The sequence below is a fragment of the Canis lupus genome, chromosome 25, assembly GCF_048164855.1.
Source record: "Canis lupus baileyi chromosome 25, mCanLup2.hap1, whole genome shotgun sequence".
Lineage (NCBI taxonomy): Eukaryota > Metazoa > Chordata > Mammalia > Carnivora > Canidae > Canis > Canis lupus.
This window is the reverse complement of record NC_132862.1, coordinates 20,199,972-20,221,337: the sequence shown is the minus strand read 5'-3', so window position 1 is coordinate 20,221,337 and position 21,366 is coordinate 20,199,972. Positions and strand designations below refer to the sequence as shown.

The following is a 21,366-nucleotide window of genomic DNA, read 5'->3' as shown; positions in this document are numbered from 1 at the left end:
GTGTGATGTCAGGTGGTGATTAGTGCTTTGAAGGAAAATAAAGCAGGGTATTGAGAATGATGGATTAGAGGGATACTGGCTATAGAGTAGGAAGAGATTGGGTAATCAGGAAAGACCTCCTTGAGTTGACATTTGAGCAAAGTATATACCATGCTGAGATGCAGGGAAAGAGCATTGTTGGCAGAGGGATCTGCAAGTGCAAAGGCGCAGAAGTGAGAACAAGCTTAGAGGTGTGATCAAGGAACAGAAGAAAGTCAACTTGTAGGTGAGTGACTTGTAGAGTGGTAGTCTAAGATGTTGGAAAGATAAGTAATGATCTGGTCTCACAATGGCTTTTATGCATTTGGTTTGGGTTTTATTATGAGTTTGGGATTATATTGGAAGGTTTTGAGCATGGAAATGATTTATACTTTAATTAAATTTAATTAATTAATTTGAGCAGGGGCAGGGGGAGAGCAGAGGGAGAGGGACAAGCAGACTCTGTGCTGAGCATGGAGCCTGACGTGGGGATCAGTCCCATGATTCTGAGATGATGACTTGAGCTGCAGTTGAGAGTCACATGCTTAACCAACTGAGCTACCCAGGTGCCTCTGATTTATACTTTTATTTTATTTATTTATTTTTTTAAAGATTTATTTATTTATTTTTGATAGACATAGAGAGGCAGAGACACAGGAGGAGGGAGAAGCAGGCTCCATGCCGGGAGCCTGATGTGGGACTCGATCCCGGGACTCCAGGATTGAGCCCTGGACCAAAGGCAGGTGCTAAACCGCTGAGCCACCCAGGGATCCCCTGATTTATACTTTTAAAAGATCGCTGACTACTGTGTGGAAAACAAATTTTGGTGGGGATAAGAGTGAAATCCAGGAGATCAGTTTGGAAGCTTTTGCAGTAGTCCAAATGAAATGATGGGGAGTTAGATTGAGGTGTAATAGCAGAGAAGGTGGTGTGGTTGGATATGGGATATATTTTGAAGGTACAGTGAGGAGGACTTACTGATGGATTTGTTATGGGGGCATGAGGAAAAGTCTCAGGAAGCCTGTTAGATTTTTATCCTGAGCAATTGGACAAAGAGCAGTATCATTTACAGGGATCAGTAAGGCTGGAAGAACAAAATAAAGAACTCTTATCAGTGATGTGTTATAAGTTGAGGTGCTTATTAAATATTTCCAACCTCTTTTCCCAGTGTTCTTTCTGTTCTAGTCTTAAGTTTCAGCCATATTGAACTTTTTCCATTGATTTTCCATCTCCTTTTCTCCATAGAACACTTTTCTCACTTGCCTGTTCCCAGGGCTACCTCCTGTTCATCCTTAAGGTTTTAGCTTAACATCCAGTTCTTTAGGGAGATTTTCTCCAACTAATTGACTACGTTTTGTCCCCTGCTATATGTTGCCATATGCAGTATGTTAATTAGTGATCTTATTTGACACACTACATTCTGTGAAAGCAGGGTCTTTCTCTTGTTCATTGCTGCCTTCTCCGTTTCTGGTACACGATATCACTCAGATGATTTTTGAATGAATAAATGAGTTACTATCAAGGGGTTAGTAAGATTTGTCAGATAAAGAAATGAGGTGGGGAGGCAGAGGGGGAGAGAAGCCAGACAGATGGAAGGGAGGCACATTCCCCACAGAAAGAATGGTAAGTTTGGAGAAAGTCCAAAGGGGTCTGGTACTGGAAATTTAGTGTAGCTGTGGGACCTTGTGAAGGGAGATGAAGCTAGAGATAGAAGTGGTTCAGAGTGTAAAGAGTCTTGTAGGAGATACCATTGTCATCCTTACTCTTTGATCCTTAGTTTTCTTGGCTCTAAATGACCTCTAAATAAGGATAATAATAGTACTTACAGTTACTGTGAACAGTAAAATTAAGTGAGCTAATAGTAAAAAGCATGTAGTTGAGTATCTGGTATATGAAAATGCTGAATAATTATAGCTATTATTAGTGTAATGTAGCAAAACAGGCGTAAGGTAATATTTTGAAAGGTATATACTGTATGTAAATACTTTACTCTTTTCTATAGTTATATGATTTATTAGGAATGGCCATGATTTTTGTTATTGGCATTATTGTAGCATTGGCAGTTCAAATATGTAATACAGAAGGAAAATGGTTTTGTTTTTTTTTTTTTTTTGGTGGAACCAAATAGTTCCAAATATGAGCAAGTATGTTTATAATTAAACATACTTCTAACTAGATATTTTAACTTGGGAAAGGGAGTTTGACTATGAACCTTGAAAATTTATTGAAAATATTTCTTTAGATGATGGGTTTACTGTATCATCAATCACAATGCACTTTCTATTTAAGTAACTCTGGACTTAATTATTTCTTAAGATGATCTAGTCCTAGAGAAAATGGATTATTGTTTCATTTTTGTTATGGGATCATGATCAGTTTGAATGACTGTACATTATTCAGTTTTCCATAATTATGGTGTTGTCTTTTTAGGTACAGCAAACAGAACATCCAGACATGAAAGACCACTGAGAAGGAAGGTAAAACAATTAATGTACTCCACTGTATACTATCTTAATGGTTTCTCAAGTTCTAAAGTGAGGCAGATATTCATGATGAGGCAGGAAAGTGCTGCCCAAGAAGGCTTATAAGGGATGGGGACTTGGTAACTGCCAGAGCGTTGGCTGTAGTCTTTGTTTTTTGTTAATACCCTGAGACTTCTCTGGAACTAGGAGACATAATTTCTCATTACATATTTATTCAATTAGTTTGATCTTTTCCTGGGCTAGCATTACGGGGTGTGAAACTTTCACAGTGCTGGGCAATGGCTATTAGCCATAGCTCCCAGCCGGCCACATAGTCATGAAGATAAATAACCAATAGACTTAACAACCATTCTGTACCCATAAAACCATTTTTTTTTTTTTTTTTTACTTTCTGTACAGTATTCAATAAATTATATGGCATATTCAACACTTTATAAAATAGGCTTTGTGTTAGATGATTTTGCCCAAATGTAGGCTAATATAAGCATTCTGAGCACATTTTAGGCAAGCTAGGCTAAGCTATGCTGTTCAATAGGTTAGATGTATTTAAAAGCATTTTCAACTTATGATTGGGACACTGAGTATGCCAATAAACTCATGGTAAGTTGAAGAAGATCAGTATTTCAGAATACATTGTTACTGTTCCACAAAATGTGAAAAATTTGTTAAAAGTCTAAATCCATTAAGAGAAATTTTTAGTGAAGGAAATGTGCTATTAAAGGGGATTCTTAAAAAAGGGGGGGCAGATTCTTACCAGAGGGTTTGCAGAAATGGTGCAAAAATATTACGTAGGTTTGGTGTTTTTTCATTTGAATAGCAGCAGCTTTATAAGAGGTCAGATTTTATATAGGTTGCAATTCTGCTAATGTTTCTTTTAATTGTAGCTTTTTTGCTTTAAAATTAAAGATGTTCATATTTAAAGCATTTAACTATTTTATATTCCTTAGGCGCTACCTCCTAGGACGGAGAAAATGACTGTTGACCAAGACTGGCCTAGTGTTTATCCTGTTGCAGCACCGTTTAAACCCTCTGCTGTACCTCTTCCCATTCGAATGGGTTATCCAGTAAAAAGGGGGGTCCCCATGGCAAAGGAGGGAAATCTAGAACTTCTAAAGGTAAGATAAATTGCTGATTCATTGGCTAAGACTTACATCGAAATAAATGCTGATCCTCTTCCCACTCCTACCCTGCCTTGTACTTCAAAGTTTGCTATGTAGCCACAGCTTACTATATTTTAGTTTAAAAATTTTTTTTTCAGGGATGCGTGGGTGGCTCAGGGGTTGTGCGTCCGCTTTTGGCTCAAGGCATGATCCCAGAGTCCCGGGATCGAGTCCCGTATCGGGCTTCCTGCATGGAGCCTGCTTCTCTCTCTGCCTATGTCTTTGCTTGTCTCTTCCTCTGTGTATTTCATGAATAAATAAATAAAATCTTTAAAAAAAATGTTATTTCAGGTAATAATGGATATTGTATTCTGACTGCCCATGGTAAAGAAGACTCAAAGAACCTTGGGCATTTCAGAATGTAATCAGTTGGTCCTGTGGCTTCCCTTTTGGCTTCTTCTTTTCTATTGGCATTTTTCTTATCTTTTAAGTGGAACTAAGAAAAGTGAAATAACCTAATTTGAGCTTGAGAATTAGGGGCTGAAATCTATGATTTATTTATTTATTTATTTATTTATTTATTTATTTATTTGAGAGTGAACATAAGCAGGGGGAGTGGCAGAGGTAGAGAGGGAGAAGCAGGCTTCTCGCTGAACAGGGATCCCATTGCAAGACTCCATCCCAGAACTTGGATCATGACCCGAGCTGAAGGCAGATCCATAACTGACAGAGCCACGCAGGCGGCCTTGAAATCTACTTCTAAAAGAGATTTTAAAACTTTCTATCCAGAAAGGTAGAATATTATTTAATATTGTTATAGTCCTTAAACGTCTTTATTTCTTGAAGGAAAATACATCATATTAAATGCTTTAGTTGGTAGCATCTATAATAATTTGTGAACTATAAACTTTTTAAAGAAAATATGAATACACTTAGCCTGAGAATACATATCTTAGATGTTTAATGTTATATACAAGTACAGTTGTCAATATATGAACTGTGTTTTCTACTATATGAGAATCTTTTTCTTTTCTTTTTATTGAAGTATAGTTGACAAAGCAATTTTACATTAGTTTGAGGTGTACAATGTTGTGATTCCACAAATTTGTGTGTTATACTATGCTCACCACAAATGTAGCTACTACCTGTCATATATAGCACTATTAAAATACCATTAACTTATTTTCTATGCTCTATCTTTTATCCCTATGACTTATTTATTCCATAACTGGAACCCTGTATCCAGTTTTTTGTGGTGGGAAGAGGACTATATCTCTCATTCCTCTTCACCAATTTCTCTCATCCCTCCATGCCCCTTCCCTCTGACAACCATCAGTTTGTTCTCTTTATTTATGGCTCTGTTTCTGCTTTTTGTTTATTTTGTCTTTTGGGTTACACATGTAAGTGAAATCATATGGTATTTGTCTTTTTCTGATTTATTTCATTTAGCATATATTTGAAAGTCTTGAAAAACAAAAAAAATTGCTAAAAGATGATGGTAAAAAATGAGTTGGTAACATGGAAAAGGAGTTGTCTGCTGCTAGAGACAGGGGTAGATGAAATTTGGAGTTGTGAATGTTTCAAGAGATAGAAGAAAACAAATGTTAAAGAAACTAATCTTTTCTTCAAATGAAAGAAGAGAACTTAGTTTAGGGGCACCTGGGTGGCATAGTTGGTTGAGCATCTGATTTCTGGTTTTGGCTCAGGTCATGATTTCAGGGTTGTGAGATTGAGCCCCACAGTGGGCTCCACGCTCAGCAGGACAAGTCTGTTTGAGATTCTCTCTCTTGCTCTGCCCCTCTCACCTGTGTTCTCTCTCTCTCAAATAAACAAATCTTTAAAATTTTTAAAAAAACAGTTTCCATTTATGTAAAATTGTATACATGTATATATTTTTTTATAGAGATGATTAGATGTTAACCAAAATGTTAAGACTGTCGGAGCCTGAATAGTTATTTTTGTATACTAGGGGAATTAGGATGATTAAACAATCTGTGTCCTTTAGTGCTTTCAGCATTATAAGGGAAATATGTAGACCTGTAGATTTGTGGTGGGAAGAGGACTACAAGAACAGCATTTATTTTTTTTTTTTCCACTATCATCATCATAAGATACATCATGAATCTCTATTTCAAGGAATTCATTTATTGAATTCACAATACATGTGACATAGAATTAATATTGTAAAAACTAGATTTTATTTATTATAAAGGTTGTGTTTAGGACTTACTTTTATGAAAACTAAACTTTATGTTTTTGAGACATTAGGCTAATTTATGCTTTATTTCCCTCTATTTTAGATCCCTAATTTTCTACATTTGACTCCTGTAGCAATTAAAAAGCACTGTGAAGCTCTTAAAGGTAAGTGGTTATTTTAATATATGAACTTAATATTGACTTTGAAAATAAGAATTTCATTTCTGATGATAAAGGGGTCAGTTTATCAAGAGGGCATAACATTTGTAAATGTTCATGCACCTAAGATAGGAACACCTAAATATGTAAAGCAGATATTCACAGAACTGAAGAGAGAAACAGCAGTAGAGCAGTAGGAGACTTCAGTATGCCATTTTCAACAATAGATAGATCATACAGACAGAAAATCAGTAAGGAAACACTGGATGTAAACAGTATGTTTGACCAGATGGTTTAACAGATGTTTACAGAACGTTCTGTCCAAAAGAAGCAGAATGCGTATTCTTCTCAAGCACATATGAAACATTCTCCAGGACAGATCATATGTTAGGCTAAAAGACAAGTCTTAACAAATTTTAAAATATTGAAATCTATCAGGCACTTTTTCTGATCACAGTGGTATAAAAGTAGAAATCTGTTATAAGAAAAAAACTAGAAAACTCACAAGTATGTGGAGATTGAACAACATATCCCTGAATAACCATTGGTTCAATGAAAAAAAAATCAAAAGAAAAATTTGAAAAATCTTGAGACAAATAAAAATGGAAACAATATACTAAAACTTACAGGATGCAACTAAAGCAATTCTAAGAGGGAAGTGGATAGTGTACATTAAGAAAAAAGAGATCTCAAATAAACAGCTTACGTATACCTCAAGGAACTAGATAAAGAACTAAACCCAAGGTTGGTAGAAGGAAGGAAGGAACAAAGATTAAAGTGAAAATATAGACTAAAAAGACGAGAAAAGATCGATGAAACTAAGAGCTGATTTTTTTGAAGAGATAAACAGTATACACAGATCTTTTTGAAAGATAAACAATAGACAACAAGAGAAAAGAGATGACTCAAAATTGTAAATAAAAGGAGTCATTACAGTTGATTCCTCAGAAATATAAAGGATCATAAGAGACTACTATGAATAATTACATGCCAACTAATTTGACAAGCTAGAAGAAATGGATAAAGTTCTGGGAACATAGAACTTACCAAGACTGAATCATGAAGAAATAGGAAATCTGAACAGACCAGTTGCTAATAAGGAAATTAAATCAGTAATTGAGAACCTCCCAACAAAAAAAAAAAAAATCCAGACTCAGATGGCTTTTTCTAATCATTTAAAGAGATATTACCAATATTTCTCAAATTCTTCCCAAAAAGGAGGTACCAAGGTGACTCAGTTGGTTAAGCTCTGCCTTCAGCTCAGGTTGTGATCCTGGGGTCCTGGTGTCTAGCCCTGCATTGGGCTCCCAGCTGAGTGGAGAGTCTGCTTATTCCTTTCCCTTTGCCCTCTCCACTCATGCTGTCTCTCTTTTTCTCTCAAATCAATAAATAAAATCTTTTTTATAAATTTTTCCAAAAAAGTGGAGGGCACACTTCCAAACTCATTTTATGAGGCCAGCATTACCCTGATGACCAAAACCAGATGAGGATACTATAAGAAAAGTATTATAGGCCAATGTCCTTGATTAACGTAGATATGAAAATCCTCAACAAAAAAGTACCAAACCAAATTCAACAGTACATTTAGAGGATCATGTTAGATCAAGTGGGATTTATTTCACAGATGCAAGGATGATCTAACATGAAAATTTAGTCTATGTGATACATCACATTAACAAAATAAAACTAGAAGAAAACAAGCAATAAATTCCTTGACATGGGTCTTGGCAGTGATTTTTGGATTTGATACCAATAGCAAAGGCAGGAAAAGCAAAAATAAACAAGAACCACATCAAACTAAAAAGCTATTGCACAGCAAAGACAACCATTGACAAAATAAAAAGTCTACAGAATGGGAGAAAATATTTGTAAACCTTGGGTCAGAGGTTAATATACAGCCTAAGAATTCATAAAGCTCCAGACAATCCAATTAAATAGAGGATTAGAAGAATTAATATTGTTAAAATGTTCAGACTACCCAAAACAAATTACAGATTGAATATAATCCCTCTCAAAATACCAACAGCATTTTTCACAGAATTAGAAGGAAGAATCCTAAAATTTGTATGCAACCACAAAAGCCCCTGAATAGTCCAAGCAGTCTTGAGAAAGACCAAAGCTAGAGGTATCACAGCCTTGGATTTTAAGATACACTACAAGCTGCATAATCAAAGCAATAATGATAATCAGCACAAAAATTAAATACATAGATCAGTGGAGCAGGATAAAGAGCCCCAAAATAAGCTCATACTTACATGGTCAATTCAACCTTGACAAAGGAGGCAAGAATATGCAATGGGGAAAAGACAGTCTCTTCAGTAAATGGTGCTGGGAAAATGGGACAGCTACATGCAAAAGAATAAAACTGGAAAAGAATATCACTTTCTTATGCCATACACAAAAATAAACTCAGACTGGATTGAAGACATAAATGTGAACCTAAAACCATAAAACTGCTTAAAAACATAGGCAGTTATTTCTTTGACATTGGCCTTAGGAGTATTTTTCTAGATCTGTCTCCTTGGGAAAAGAAATAAAAGCAAAAATAAACTTCTGAGACCACTAGAATGAAAAGCTTTTGTACAGTGAAGGAAGCCATCAACGAAATGAAAACCTACTGAATGGGGAAAGATATTTCCAATTGTGTGTGTGTGTAAATATTATTTAGTTACAAGAAGGAAGGACATCCTGCCATTTGTGACAACATGGATGGGACTTGAAGACATTACACTAAATGAAATAAGAGAGAAAGACAATTAGTGTCTGATTTCACATACATGTGAAATCTAAAAAAGCTGAACTCAGAATAGTAGGGGCTGAGAGGTTGTGGGGGAAGGAAGATGTTGGCCAAAGAATACAAACTTCTAGTTTTCTGATAAGTTCTGGGTATCTAATGTACAGAAAAGTGATTATAGTTATTAATGCTGTATTATATAACAAAGTTGCTAGGAGAATAGATCTTAAATGTTCTTACCGCAAAAAGAAATGGTAATTACAGGATATTGGTGTTAGCTAGTGTTATGATTGTAATCATTTTGCAACATATAGAAGTGAATCTAATCAACATATTGTATTATTGTATACCTTAAACATACACAATGTTTTATATCAATTATATCTCAATAAAGATGGAGAAAATAACCGCATTTTTAATATATTAAATCATCTTACATTCTCAGTTACTGCTAGTTTCTCCTTTTTTTTGGAAAAATTTTCAAGTTGTTTTCAGTGAATTGTTAAGATGACAAATCTGCAATTTTTTTTTTTTTTTTTTTCAGACTACTCTACAAGTGGCTATGAATAATAAATAGAACCAGAAATCATAGTCCTTGTTCAGGTAGGTTAGGGACTTACCATTACATTATAGATAGCACATACATAAAAAGACTGAAGAAAATATTATAGAGTGTTGCCGATAGATACAAACGAATATAATCCAAACTGAAGATAATGTAGAAAGGTGTTGAGTAGAATAGTCAGTGGAGTCAGTAATGGAATACTTTGTAGAGAGAGTTATCTTGAAATTGTTTAAAATAACTTCAGTGATATGTAGGTGTGGCAACAACAAGTAGTAGAAAAACTGTTGATGAAAAGCAATAGTCTTCTATTTCTCCTTTCTCACTTGGCCCCTCATTTCAGAAGTGTTGTCTTTTCATCATTGTTTAGGTCTCATAATTACTTTCTGAGAGTGTATTTATTTTTCTATATAATATTCTTTATGTATTCTCTCTACATATATTGTATATATATAGTTACATTAGTATATTTGTATTTTTCATATGCATATGTAACATGGAAGTAATCACCAGCCCCCGATTATATCTTCAGCTCTAAATTTATTGAATTTGAATAATATTTGATTCCTAGATATAAACAGATTTCACTCACTTCTTTTTCTTTGTTAAAGATTGATTGATTGATTGATTGATTTGGAATGCAAGGGAGGAGGGATTGGGGGAGAGGGAAAGAGAAACTCAAGTAGACTGTCCTGAGAGCAGAGTCCCATGCAGGGCTTGATATCACAACCCTGAGATCATGATCTGAGAGGAAACCAAGAGTACGATGCTTAACTGACTGTGCTATTCAGGTGCCCCTCACTCACTTATTCTTTTCTTCCCACATGCATGGAGGTAAAGGCAAAGAACTTTTTTTTCATAGTTTTTTGCATGTTTTCATACATATATGTGTTCTGACTCAATTCCAGATCTAATTTGCATTGGACTATATACAGAATAAGGACGTTGGAATTGTTTTAGGTTCACAGCTGTTATTGATTGGTTGTGTAATTTAATTCAAGGATTAGTACCTTTGGATGAATTCCTAAGCTCATGCTAATTAAGAAGGAGATGTATAAATGCTTAATACACTTGTTAAGGCTTCTCAGGAAAGAAAATGAAATCTAGACACTCTTCACAGGCAGCTTGATCATGCTGGAAGGAGAAATAGCATAGTGATCATGATTATGATGAAATTTGAGCTTTTGGAAGAGCCTTTTATTTAAAAATATAAGGAAGAGGTAAAGAAATCTTAAAAAGTAGGAATAATGACCTTACTCTTAAAATTAGAAAAGAAAAATCTCTCCTATCTCTTTTCATGTATGTGGTCCTCTGTTTGGGAATAGTAGGATGCGTTTTTATCCTTTTAGACTGACACTGATCATTCTTCAAAATTTCTGCCCCATTCAGCACAAACCATGTATTACTTTTTGATCCTTTGTGAAGCCAGTTAAGGAATGTATTATACTGTAATAAATCTCATTTTTCTCCTTTTAAACATTATTTTTAAATATGCATTTATAATCTAGAGACTGGCTTCTTTTAATGAGGTATTTGTAAAATACTTCATAATTCTTAAATGAAAGGCTTTCTTTTTTTTTTTTTTTTTTGAAAGGCTTTCTTATAGCACATTCAGAAGAGTAGCATTATATTTTAAGTAAGTAAGTGCTTTAATCTTTCTTTAATTTTGCCTTTACACTTTTGCCAGCCTCTAGATTTAGATTGTATCTTCTAAATAACTCAAAGGCTTTTAAAATATTTCTTCTCAATTTTCTTTCAAAGTAGGTCAGTTCAGATTTTATATCTAACTTGCAAGTGGAAAATCTGAAGCACAGGAAAGTTAGGTAATTTACCAAAACTTTAATAATCAGTGGCAGAAGTTAAGTAAAAACCAAGGTCTTCCGAAGTCTAGTCTATTGCTCTACCTATCAGATGAATAGGGGTCTATTATGTACTTTCCAGTTGGCTGTGTTTTTTAGACATATAATCCAGTAATTTAAAAGTTGTAATTATCATTTGGTTATTGAAATGACTTACTCAAAGTTATAAAAAATAAAAGACTCAGTACAAACCCAAGAACTCATAAAATTCTCCAAACTAGTCTCTCTTATAAAGTGCTTGGCAGTGTTGCATCTTATAGTGCAGATATTGGAATGAGTCCATATGGGAATGAAATTTAACTTTAGTAATCATGCTTATTTTATTTAAATGTCAGAATATTCTTAATTGCAAAGATACTTCTCTCTCTAAATGTGTGAGTATTGCTCTCTTAAGCAGGGTGTTTAGGGAACGGTGTGAGCTATATGTAATTTGCTAACATATAGTTAGTTGCAGATCTTGAAGAGTCTCTGTGACATTTTTCTGACTGATACTAAACCCTAAATGGAAGCTAAATATAGAAAATTGTTAACTCTAGGAAATGTTATTGACAAAGTACCTCTCACTGTCTCTTAAATCATGTGGAAGAGTTCCTACATATGCCTGTGACTAGCCTCTTCTGCAGTCATGCTTTTTGGAGAAAGCACCGACCCTATGAGGTTTAATGTGTTTGATCTAAGAAACTGATTACTTTTAGGCATTCTTAGAACGAGGTTGTTTAAGGAGTGAAATTTCCATTGAGGGAAACCTGATAGTGCCAAAAGTTTTCATTTCAAGCTGAGGTGAAATAGGAATAGGGCAAAATGAAATCAACTACTTATGAAGTCCCTCAATACAGATAGCTGTAGGATACGCTGGGAGTTCCTTTCAACTCCCCTCCCCCCTGACTTGAGGCCTGAGTTTCTGTCTCTGTGCTGTGGAAATGATGGTGTGCTGTATTCTTGTTCGCAGTGCTTGGAACTTCCTGTTATGGCCCAGTTCTCGGAGCCAGTCCCACCTCCCCTTAGGCTGGTTGTCTTTAGGCTAAAAATGAAGATGTCTTTTCCTCTTTTCTTTTAGCCCCGTTGGCACAGAAGTCATATTAGAGGAAACGTGAATTACTCTAAGGATCTCTTTAAGAATGTCCTAGGCATTTGTACTGGTTCAGTCTGAGGCCCTATTCAACTCCGTTTCTGAGAATTTAGACCATATCTCATTTTCTTCTAAGAGCTTTTTCAGAGCTTCTTTCAGTTCCCTTCAGTAGACCTTTAGTAACTTTTATTTGGAAACGAATTACTGTTAACTGTTGATTTTTCAAAAACAGTAACACTCTGAACTGTTTGCTTTTAGCTGGTGAGGAGGAGTGAAACTGTACCATAACAGGTATATGCAAAGCTATAATAAGCCTCCATCAAGTCATTAGTTCCCTTTTAACTAAACTTACTGCTCCCCACCAAACCCAAGCTATCTAAATCATTCATGTAATTACATTCCCTAATTAGGATTCATCTAAGGAAAAAAAGGGATGTAGGGTGATGTGTTTAAAGTACAAAATTGAGAATTTGTTCTTTGATTTCATGTAACTCGAGCGTCATCTCCCTCAATAATTTGATTTTGTCTGTTAGCACATATTGCGATGAGAATTTCCTTGGCAGAACTATACTTGAGATAATTTTTTTTAATTCTTAGATTTCTGCACTGAGTGGCCAGCTGCGCTGGACAGTGATGAGAAATGCGAGAAGCATTTTCCCATTGAAATTGACACAGCTGATTATGTTTCAGCAGGACCATCTATTCGAAACCCCAAAGCACGAGTAGTAACCTTAAGGGTAAGAAATATTTTAAAAAAAATAAGAATTGGGGTGCCTGGGTGGCTCAGTGGTTGAGCATCTGCCTTTGGCTCAGGGCATGATCCCAGGTCTGGAGATCGAGTCCCACATCAGGCTCCCTGCGAGGAGCCTGTTTCTCCTTCTGCCTATGTCTCTGCCCCTCTGTGTCTCTCATGAATAAATAAATAAAATCTTAAAAAATAATAATAATAAAAGAATTATTATAAAACATTATTTAAAAATAGCATTTTGTATGTGTGAATATAAAAGTCATTATAGAAAATTTGGGAAATATGAAAGTTTTAAGGTATAAAATATAATTGCCTATAATTTTGCCACTCACAAATAAGCACTGTTGACTCCTGAAGTTCATTTTAGTACATATATAGACAGCCTATTAATATAGGATGATACTGTATTTGATTAGTTATCTTTTTTATTTAACAATGTGGATTAAAATTTTCCAAAGTTATTAAACATTTTTAAATTTTTTTATTGAATATAATTGACATACATTACCATATTAGTCTGAGGGGTACAATCTAGTGACAATTATGTATGTTACAGAATATTCACTATATAAGTGTAGTTATCATCTGTCACTATACAGTTGTCACTCCTTAATATTGTTTTTGTTACTATTTTTAAGTAATCTCCATATCCAACATAGGATTTGAACTCACAGCCCCAAGACCAAGAATCACATGTTCTACTGACTGAGCTAGCCTGGTGCCCCTATTTAATATTTTTAATGGCTGCATAGAAAAACATGTAAATCAGGGTCTGTTCTGTACGAAGGCAGTGTTTGAGGAGGGGTGGATATTGATATATAAGAAACCAAGATCTGAAAGCTATGGCTTTTAGTTCACTCTTTCAGAGATTTCCTAGGAAATAAATGATAAATAATAGTGGTTATAATTCCTCTTTTTAAATATCTATAGCTTGTTTATTTCTTTTAGTATTTTACATTAGATGAAGTTTCTAAAACAATGTTTATGTAGTCTCTTTAGCTGTTTTGTATGTCAGTGGGTGTGCGTCTGGTTTTTAGCCTCTAAGTATAAATTGGATTTCAGTATGAGATAATAGCATCTATTATGTTAATGATGTGTCTTATTCTTATAGCATTTTTGAAATGATCGCCTTTGACTTATTGTAATAAATTATATTGTTAGGTTTTCAAATATTGAAGCATTTCTGAACCTTGATTATTTTGTAGTACATAACTTTTTTACTTTACTGTGGATTTGCTTTGTTAGCATTTTATTTAGGATCGTTTGTCCTAATCTCATGCTGCTTTGGAGAAACATTAAATCCCTGCTCTTACTCATTAGGACCATACTACTACATACCACTGCACTTGCTCTGATAGCTTCTATGTATTTGAAACCACTGTTAGTTTCCTCTGGTAAGAGTTTTGATCCATATGGCATGTCTTTCTCATACAGCAGTCATGGAGCAGTTGATGGTTTTTTGTTTTTTTTTTTTAACTAAAAAAGTTGTAGATTTACAAAAAAGTTTCAAGGATAGTTCCCAGAATCCCCCTATTTTTCACACTACATTTTTTTGTTGTTAACATCTTATTGTGATACATTTATTACAACTAATGAGTCAATATTGATACATTAGTTATTAAAGTTCATTCTTTATTCAGATTTCTTTTTTTAAAGATTTTATTTATTTGAGAGAAGAATGTGCAGTAAAGAAAGTGAGTTAGGGGGAGCAGAGGGAGATGGAGGATAATAGGCTCCCCGTGGAGAAAGAATCTGTTGACACCAGGTTCTATCCCAGGGTCCTAGGTTCATGATCTGAGCCAAAGGCAGCCACTTAACTCACTGAGGCACCCAGGTACCCCTATTCAGATTTCTTTAGGCACCTCTTGCCTGTGGGGTTTCTCAGAATTTGCTTGCTTTTGCTGACCTTGACAGTTTTGAGAAGTACTAATTACATATTTTATGAAATGTACTGCATTTTAGATTTATTTGATGTTCGTCTCATGTTTAGACTGGTATGTATTTTTGGGAGGAAAACCACACCAGTAAAGTGCCATTTTCATCACGTCATAACAAGGGTAGAGGCTCCTAATATGATGTTACTAATAATGAAGGTTTGATCATCAAATAATACTTTGAGGTACTATTTGCAAGTTTTCTTCACTATAAATGGACTCTTGTTATTTCTCTTTTCTTTTCTTTTCTTTTCTTTTCTTTTCTTTTCTTTTCTTTTCCTTTTCTTTTCTTTTCTTTTCTTTTCTTTTCTTTTCTTTCTTTTCTTTTCTTTTCTTTTCTTTTCTTCTTTTCTTTTCTTTTCTTTTCTTTTCTTCTTTTCTTTTCTTTTCTTTCTTTTCTTTTCTTTTCTTTTTTCTTTTCTTTCTTTTTTCTTTTTTCTTTCACCCTTTAGAAGGAAGTCATTATGCATAGCCCATACTTAATGGAGTTAGTAGTTATATTCTACCTCCCTGAGGGAGAAATGTCACATAAATTGTTTGTAATTCTTCTATATGGGTGATTAGTCTATTCTCTTCCATTTATTTATTCAACTATTTGTTTATATCATTGTGGACTCATGGATTATTTATATTAGCATTTGGATTATAATCCAACAATAATACATTGTTACTTTTGTTGCTCAAATTGTTCCAGCTTTGGCCATTGGTAACTCTTCTAGTTGGCTACCATGCTCCATCATTTGTTTTTTTAGATAGTTTTTTATTTTTTGGCAAAACAAAATGCTCCAGGCTTATAATACACATAACTTACCCCAATCTTAGAATCAGCTGTTCTCCGGGGAGCCCTGACTAATGTATTTTTGATTCATCTATTCTGGAATATGACTGCCCACCTTTTTGAGATACCTTCCAGGACCCTCAGAAAATTAGTTTTTGTACTCCACGTAGTCTGTATTTTAAATCAGTACACTCCATGTGGACTGGAAAAATATGTTGACAATCTCTGTAACCATTTTTATACTATAAGGTAACAAACTTTAATTTCTAGAAATTTTTCAGGGATATATCAGTGTTTGATTTGTAATTTCTTTTCTTTGCTGGGTTTTGGTATTAGGATTGTGCCTTCTTTATGAAATAAATTTATGAAGCTTGTCAGCTTTTTTTTTATTTCCTAGAATAAATATAGCAATATGTTTATGTGTTTAGAGATTGAAAAGATTTTAAATCACAAAGACCATACATTTAATATTTAAGTATACCACAAGATACCACTTACTGTATCAGGCTACCATCCTCTCTTGTCTCTTTTTTATCTTGCCGTATCAGTTCTTTGTGTTCTTTTCCCCTGACTCATGTCTGCCTTTCTTGGACTCTTCACTCTACCTACTGACTGTTAAAGCTCAGTGGTAGTGCCCTGAATGGTGTCAGGTAGTTAAAGGGTAGAAGCAGGTAAAACAGTGGGACTAAAGCATGTGCATTCTGGCATGAGTTATTTTTTATTTTTATTTATTTTAAGGGGTAGGAGGCAGAGGGGGGGAGAGAGAAGAAGAAGAGAGAAAATCCCAAGCAGGCTCCATGCCCAATGCAGAGCCCAAAATGGGGCTAAATCTCATGACCCTGATATCATGAGCTGAGCCAAAATCAAGGGTCAGATACTTAACCACCCAGGCACCTTCTGGCCGAGTTTAAAGTGATACTTAAGCTAGTCAAATATTATAAAGTATTATATAAGGAGATACTCAAATTTTTAAATTTAGAGAAGGAAGATACCATATTTTTCTTGATAATCATAAAAGTAGATCAGAGTTAAAAAAACAACTTCAGGGGATCCCTGGGTGGCGCAGTGGTTTGGCGCCTGCCTTTGGCCCAGGGCGTGATCCTGGAGACCCGGGATCGAATCCCACATCAGGCTCCCAGTGCATGGAGCCTGCTTCTCCCTTTGCCTGTGTCTCTGCCTCTCTCTCTCTCTGTGACTATCATAAAAAAAAAAAAAAAAAAAAAAAAACAACTTCATATTTGTGTAAGAATTTAAAAAGGCTTTCTTCTGTTTATTCTCATTTATTTCTGACAAAAATCTTGTGAGTCGATTCTATTTTATAATGAGGAAACAGTAAGATCAAATGATTTGCTTAAAGTCACTTAGCAAAAAAAAAAAAGTAGAAAATCTATAAATGAAACTGAGGTCTTATCTTTTGTATACAACTACAAGTTCTTTAACTGCACTGCACTTCTAAACAGAGAAGATATTTCACACAATAAGACATTTCTCAATTTATATAGTTCTTAAATATGGGCATTTGAAAATACACACATATAACCATGACCTCCTATGATTTGAAATGTCAGTATTGCTTTGGGGATAATGTTAGTAATGCAATATTGATTCCTTAAAATGTAGCAACTTGAAAATAGAAAAATCCAAGGATTCTTTTGAATTTTGAAAAAAAAAAAGAATGATAGTGAATGCCACTCAGCTTCAGAGTCAGGCTACTGAGTCCAGGTTAGACTACAATTTTGCAGTGCCTTTGAGTGCTAGCAGGTGGCGTGAGTGTACCACATAGCTCTTTCTAGAATATGTATGAGTTTCTGGCATAAGCTCTATATAATTTTTGAACATTAAAATGTTAATGTGAATGTACGTTTTAAAGCAGTTAGAATAATCAGCATTGCTGCTTTTTTTTTTTTTACTACTTACATAAAGCTAGAACACTTAAATTTTTTAAATGGTAAATTTTTGAATTTATTGTTGAACATGATGAAGGGAGTTTTAAAAGGAAAAAATCATTCCATTCTCACTATTCTAATGTAAAAACTATTCTTTCTCTATCTGTATGGATGCATATATACAAATATTTTTATAATTATAATCATAATGTAGATTCATTTTATGATTTTCTTGTACATAATTCTTATTGTTAACAATCAGAATTATTGTAGAATTTATTTTATCCCTTAAGCTAATAACCTGGTTGTTGACACGTTTTTTTCCAGAGGACTGTGGTAATTTGCACTGCCTGCACCTAGGACCATTCTGTTAGGTTGATACTTAATAGTCAATATTTTTCTGCATATGTTCTTTAAAGGTGTATTTTATTTATTCATTTGCTATATTTTCTGTAGTTCAAATAAAAATTCACAAGGCTTAAAAAAATAATGTATCCTTTCTTTTCTCATTTATGTGTTCATTCAACAAATACATGTTACATGCTCTTTAAGTGCCAAACCATCACCAAAAATAGGACAGATACCATTCTTATCCTCAAAGGTTTGCAGTCTAATGGATAAAATGAAAAATAAATAAGCTCTTATGCTATGTCTTGAGGGAAGTGCAGAGTTATTGAAGCTAGAAAGAAGTAGAAGTGATTTTAAAATCTTATTTAGCCTCTTTTTTTCTTCATACAATTATGGATCTTTCTTATTTTTAATGCTGTCCATAGGAAAACAGCCTGTGGTTTACCGTATTTAACTGTTCTAGTATCTGACCTATTTTCCTGTGTCAAGCCTAGTTATCTTTTAGATACTTTCAGCCCATGCCATAATTCTCTACAAATTAAAAAGTGTGATCATGTAATCCAGTATTCCCCAAAATATATTTTAAGGAAGACTAATTCCATGAACTTTGAAAAGTAGAATATGGGGGGGAAAAAAGGTAGAATATGAGGTCAAATAAATTTGGGAATTGTTACATGAGAATCCTGCATCCTGAAATTTCAGAATGCTCGTAGCATATTAGCTCTTCCAAGAAATCCTTCTATAAAAACCAATTTAACTCTGCATTTCCTGAATGTATTCAACAGAAATAGACTTTTTAGAGAAATAATTCTTCTTAGCAGTCTCTGAGACAAGTATTAACATTTTGAGAAATGTAGAGCTGAATTATTTCAAATGTTTTGATCTTCATGAATGCTATATTCTAGCCTCCATGAGATATCAGTACCTTTTAAAATAAATATCCCTGAACTAGTTGCAATGATATGGGTCTCATAATTGCATGGTGGAAAATATCTTTAAGCCTTTTTGTTTTATCATTTATTCCTATATTCCAGCATTACTAATACTAATTGAGTTTAATACTGTTTGTATTACTCATAAGCTGTAATTTCATGTATTTAAGAGACTTGTTATTGGTTCTTTCAGAAAGGTGCTAATGCCCAGAACTTTCAAAGAACTTGAAACAGTTCACTCCCCCTCTCTTTTTTTCCATGGATAAGATCAGGCTTCATAATGCATGCCAGTTACTAACTATATATAGACAAGAGTGCAGGGTTGCAAGTTTCTTTTTGGTTTGTTTAATGTTAACATAAATAATATTGGTACTGGGGGTTTTTTCTCACTAAACAAAGTATCTGAAGTAAGTTTTCTCCAATAACTTTTTATTTTTAAGGTTAAACTTTCTAGTTTGAATTTAGATGATCATGCAAAGAAGAAACTTATTAAACTTGTGGGAGAGCGATACTGCAAGACAACAGATGTGCTTACCATCACAACAGACAGGTAAAGAAAGGTTCAGCAGATTGGTCATTGTGTTGTTTTATTGTTTTCTAATCCCCTGACAGTCCTTTTCTTAAGAAATGATATTAAAAAGTCAAGGTAGCCTTTTACATCAAATTATATTAACATATTAGGTCAGTGAAGTTGCCCAATTCATGTGTTTAATATGGTGACACTAGTCTACTGTTACTGTCCTCTTTATGGACATGGAGAGAAGCTAACTGCCTTGTTAAATTATTGTTATTTAAAAAAAATAAAATTATTGTTATTTTTCAGTATTGATATCCATGTGTAATTAGACTTAGGGAAGATGTTAGAAGAAAACAAAAGTATGATTTGCCAGTGATTAAGGTTTAAACAGGTTTTTACAAAGTCAAAGATCTTAGAGTTCAAAGTTTAGTGATTAAATACAGAAATTTAATTTACTTAGGCAATTTTGTAAATAAGCAGAATTTTAGTGAATTTACTTCATAAAGGCAGTATTTTTTTATTTTTTTATTAGAGTTCCAATTTGCCAACATATAGCTTAACACCCAGTGCTCATCCCACCAAGTGCCCCCCTCAGTGCCCATCACCCAGTCATAAAGGCAGTATTAAATTTACCTCATGAATTTATAAATTAGGTCATTTGAGGTAAAAAGGAGTGATTGGTACATTTTTACAAAAGGGTTATTTTATTTCTTTTTATAGAGGGGAGAGAGGGGCAGAGAGAAAGGGGGAGAGAGAATCTTAAGCAGGCCTCAAGCCCAACATGGAGTCTCACAAAGGACTCGATCTCACAGCTCTGAGATTATGACCTGAGCTGAAATCAAGAGTTGGACACTTAATCGACTGAGCCACCCAGGTGCCATGGGTTTTGTTTTGTTTTTTTTTAAATTTCTATTTTATCTTTGGTTGTTTCTAAATTATGTCAAAATACAAAGACCTACCTTTAGGTGGGCAGATAAAGCAAGTGGGCAGATAACTTTTCTCCCTTCCTATTCCAGTTTTAAAACATTTGGAGATATCAATATCGATTTGGTTTTATATTCTGCTTCTTAGCGGTGGGAAGAAGTAGCATGACATACGTAAGTGATGGCAACAATGTGAGGGTGGAAAAAGTTTGGGAACCTTGGTTTCAGATTATTACTGTATGGAGGAAAAATAGATTTGAAATATATTAGTATTATTCTTTTTTATTGTCTTTAGAAAATATAATAGTTTTTAGCTTGTACAACTTTAAAAATACCTTTAAAATGTTTGCTCTTTGAAATTCTGTAAGTATCTGACAACGATTTTTTTCCCTAAGTTTTCAAGTGTCAGTGTGTGTATGTATTATGGCAGCAACTATTTAAAGGACTACTAAACTTAAGTATAGAATAAGCAGAGTACCGTTAAAGTCATTTGTCATATTGATGGTTTTATTTTATATTCAGAGAAATTGGAAATAATGATTTCTATATGATTTTATTAATCTAAAAGCTAAACTTGCTGTCTCATATTTACGTAGAAGTTTCACCCAATATTAGATTAATAATTCCATTTTAAATATAACAACAGCAATACAACATTGAATAGTGTAGCTCATTTTTTTTAAAACTTGGCTCTGGAGAAATCAAGATGAACATTTAGATTAAATCAATCATTAATCTATCCCTGTTTTTAAAATGAATCCCATAGATAATGCTCACAGTGTCCAGAAGACTCTTAACCCTGAGACTGTGAAAGGCACGTTGATTGGACAAAGTCATATTAAAAATAGTGTAAAACTGTTATCAGATACAAACAACGCCATTAGTGATGAAAGTGAAGAGAAGTAAAAATAAATACATACAAAATAAAGTGACACCAGTTTTCAGTAACCTTAAGTAGTGACTGACATAGACTATTCTTATTCCAAGAACAGAATTTTCCTAAAGGTAGGATATTCCCTGTTGAGAGGTAATATCTGAATATAAGTTATCCCTTGTATTTAATATTTGTGTATTTTGCATATTATTTTATATACTGAATTTTTGAAATTTTGACTTCCTC

General features: G+C 34.0%; 1 protein-coding gene across 4 annotated transcripts in view; it reads left to right on the top strand.

Moving 5' to 3' along the window:
- Positions 1-21,366, top strand: part of MRPS35 (mitochondrial ribosomal protein S35) — a 47,240-nt gene that overhangs the window by 1,310 nt on the left and 24,564 nt on the right. For all 4 annotated transcript variants that reach the window (XR_012017565.1, XM_072798546.1, XM_072798549.1 and 1 more), the window contains exons 2-6: positions 2,449-2,495; positions 3,449-3,616; positions 5,902-5,962; positions 12,778-12,917; positions 19,247-19,356. Coding sequence is in view for 3 of the 4 variants with exons in the window: in XM_072798546.1 (XP_072654647.1) it covers positions 2,449-2,495; positions 3,449-3,616; positions 5,902-5,962; positions 12,778-12,917; positions 19,247-19,356 (526 nt within the window). In the remaining variant the exon portion in view is untranslated. The remainder of the gene's footprint in view (positions 1-2,448; positions 2,496-3,448; positions 3,617-5,901; positions 5,963-12,777; positions 12,918-19,246; positions 19,357-21,366) is intronic.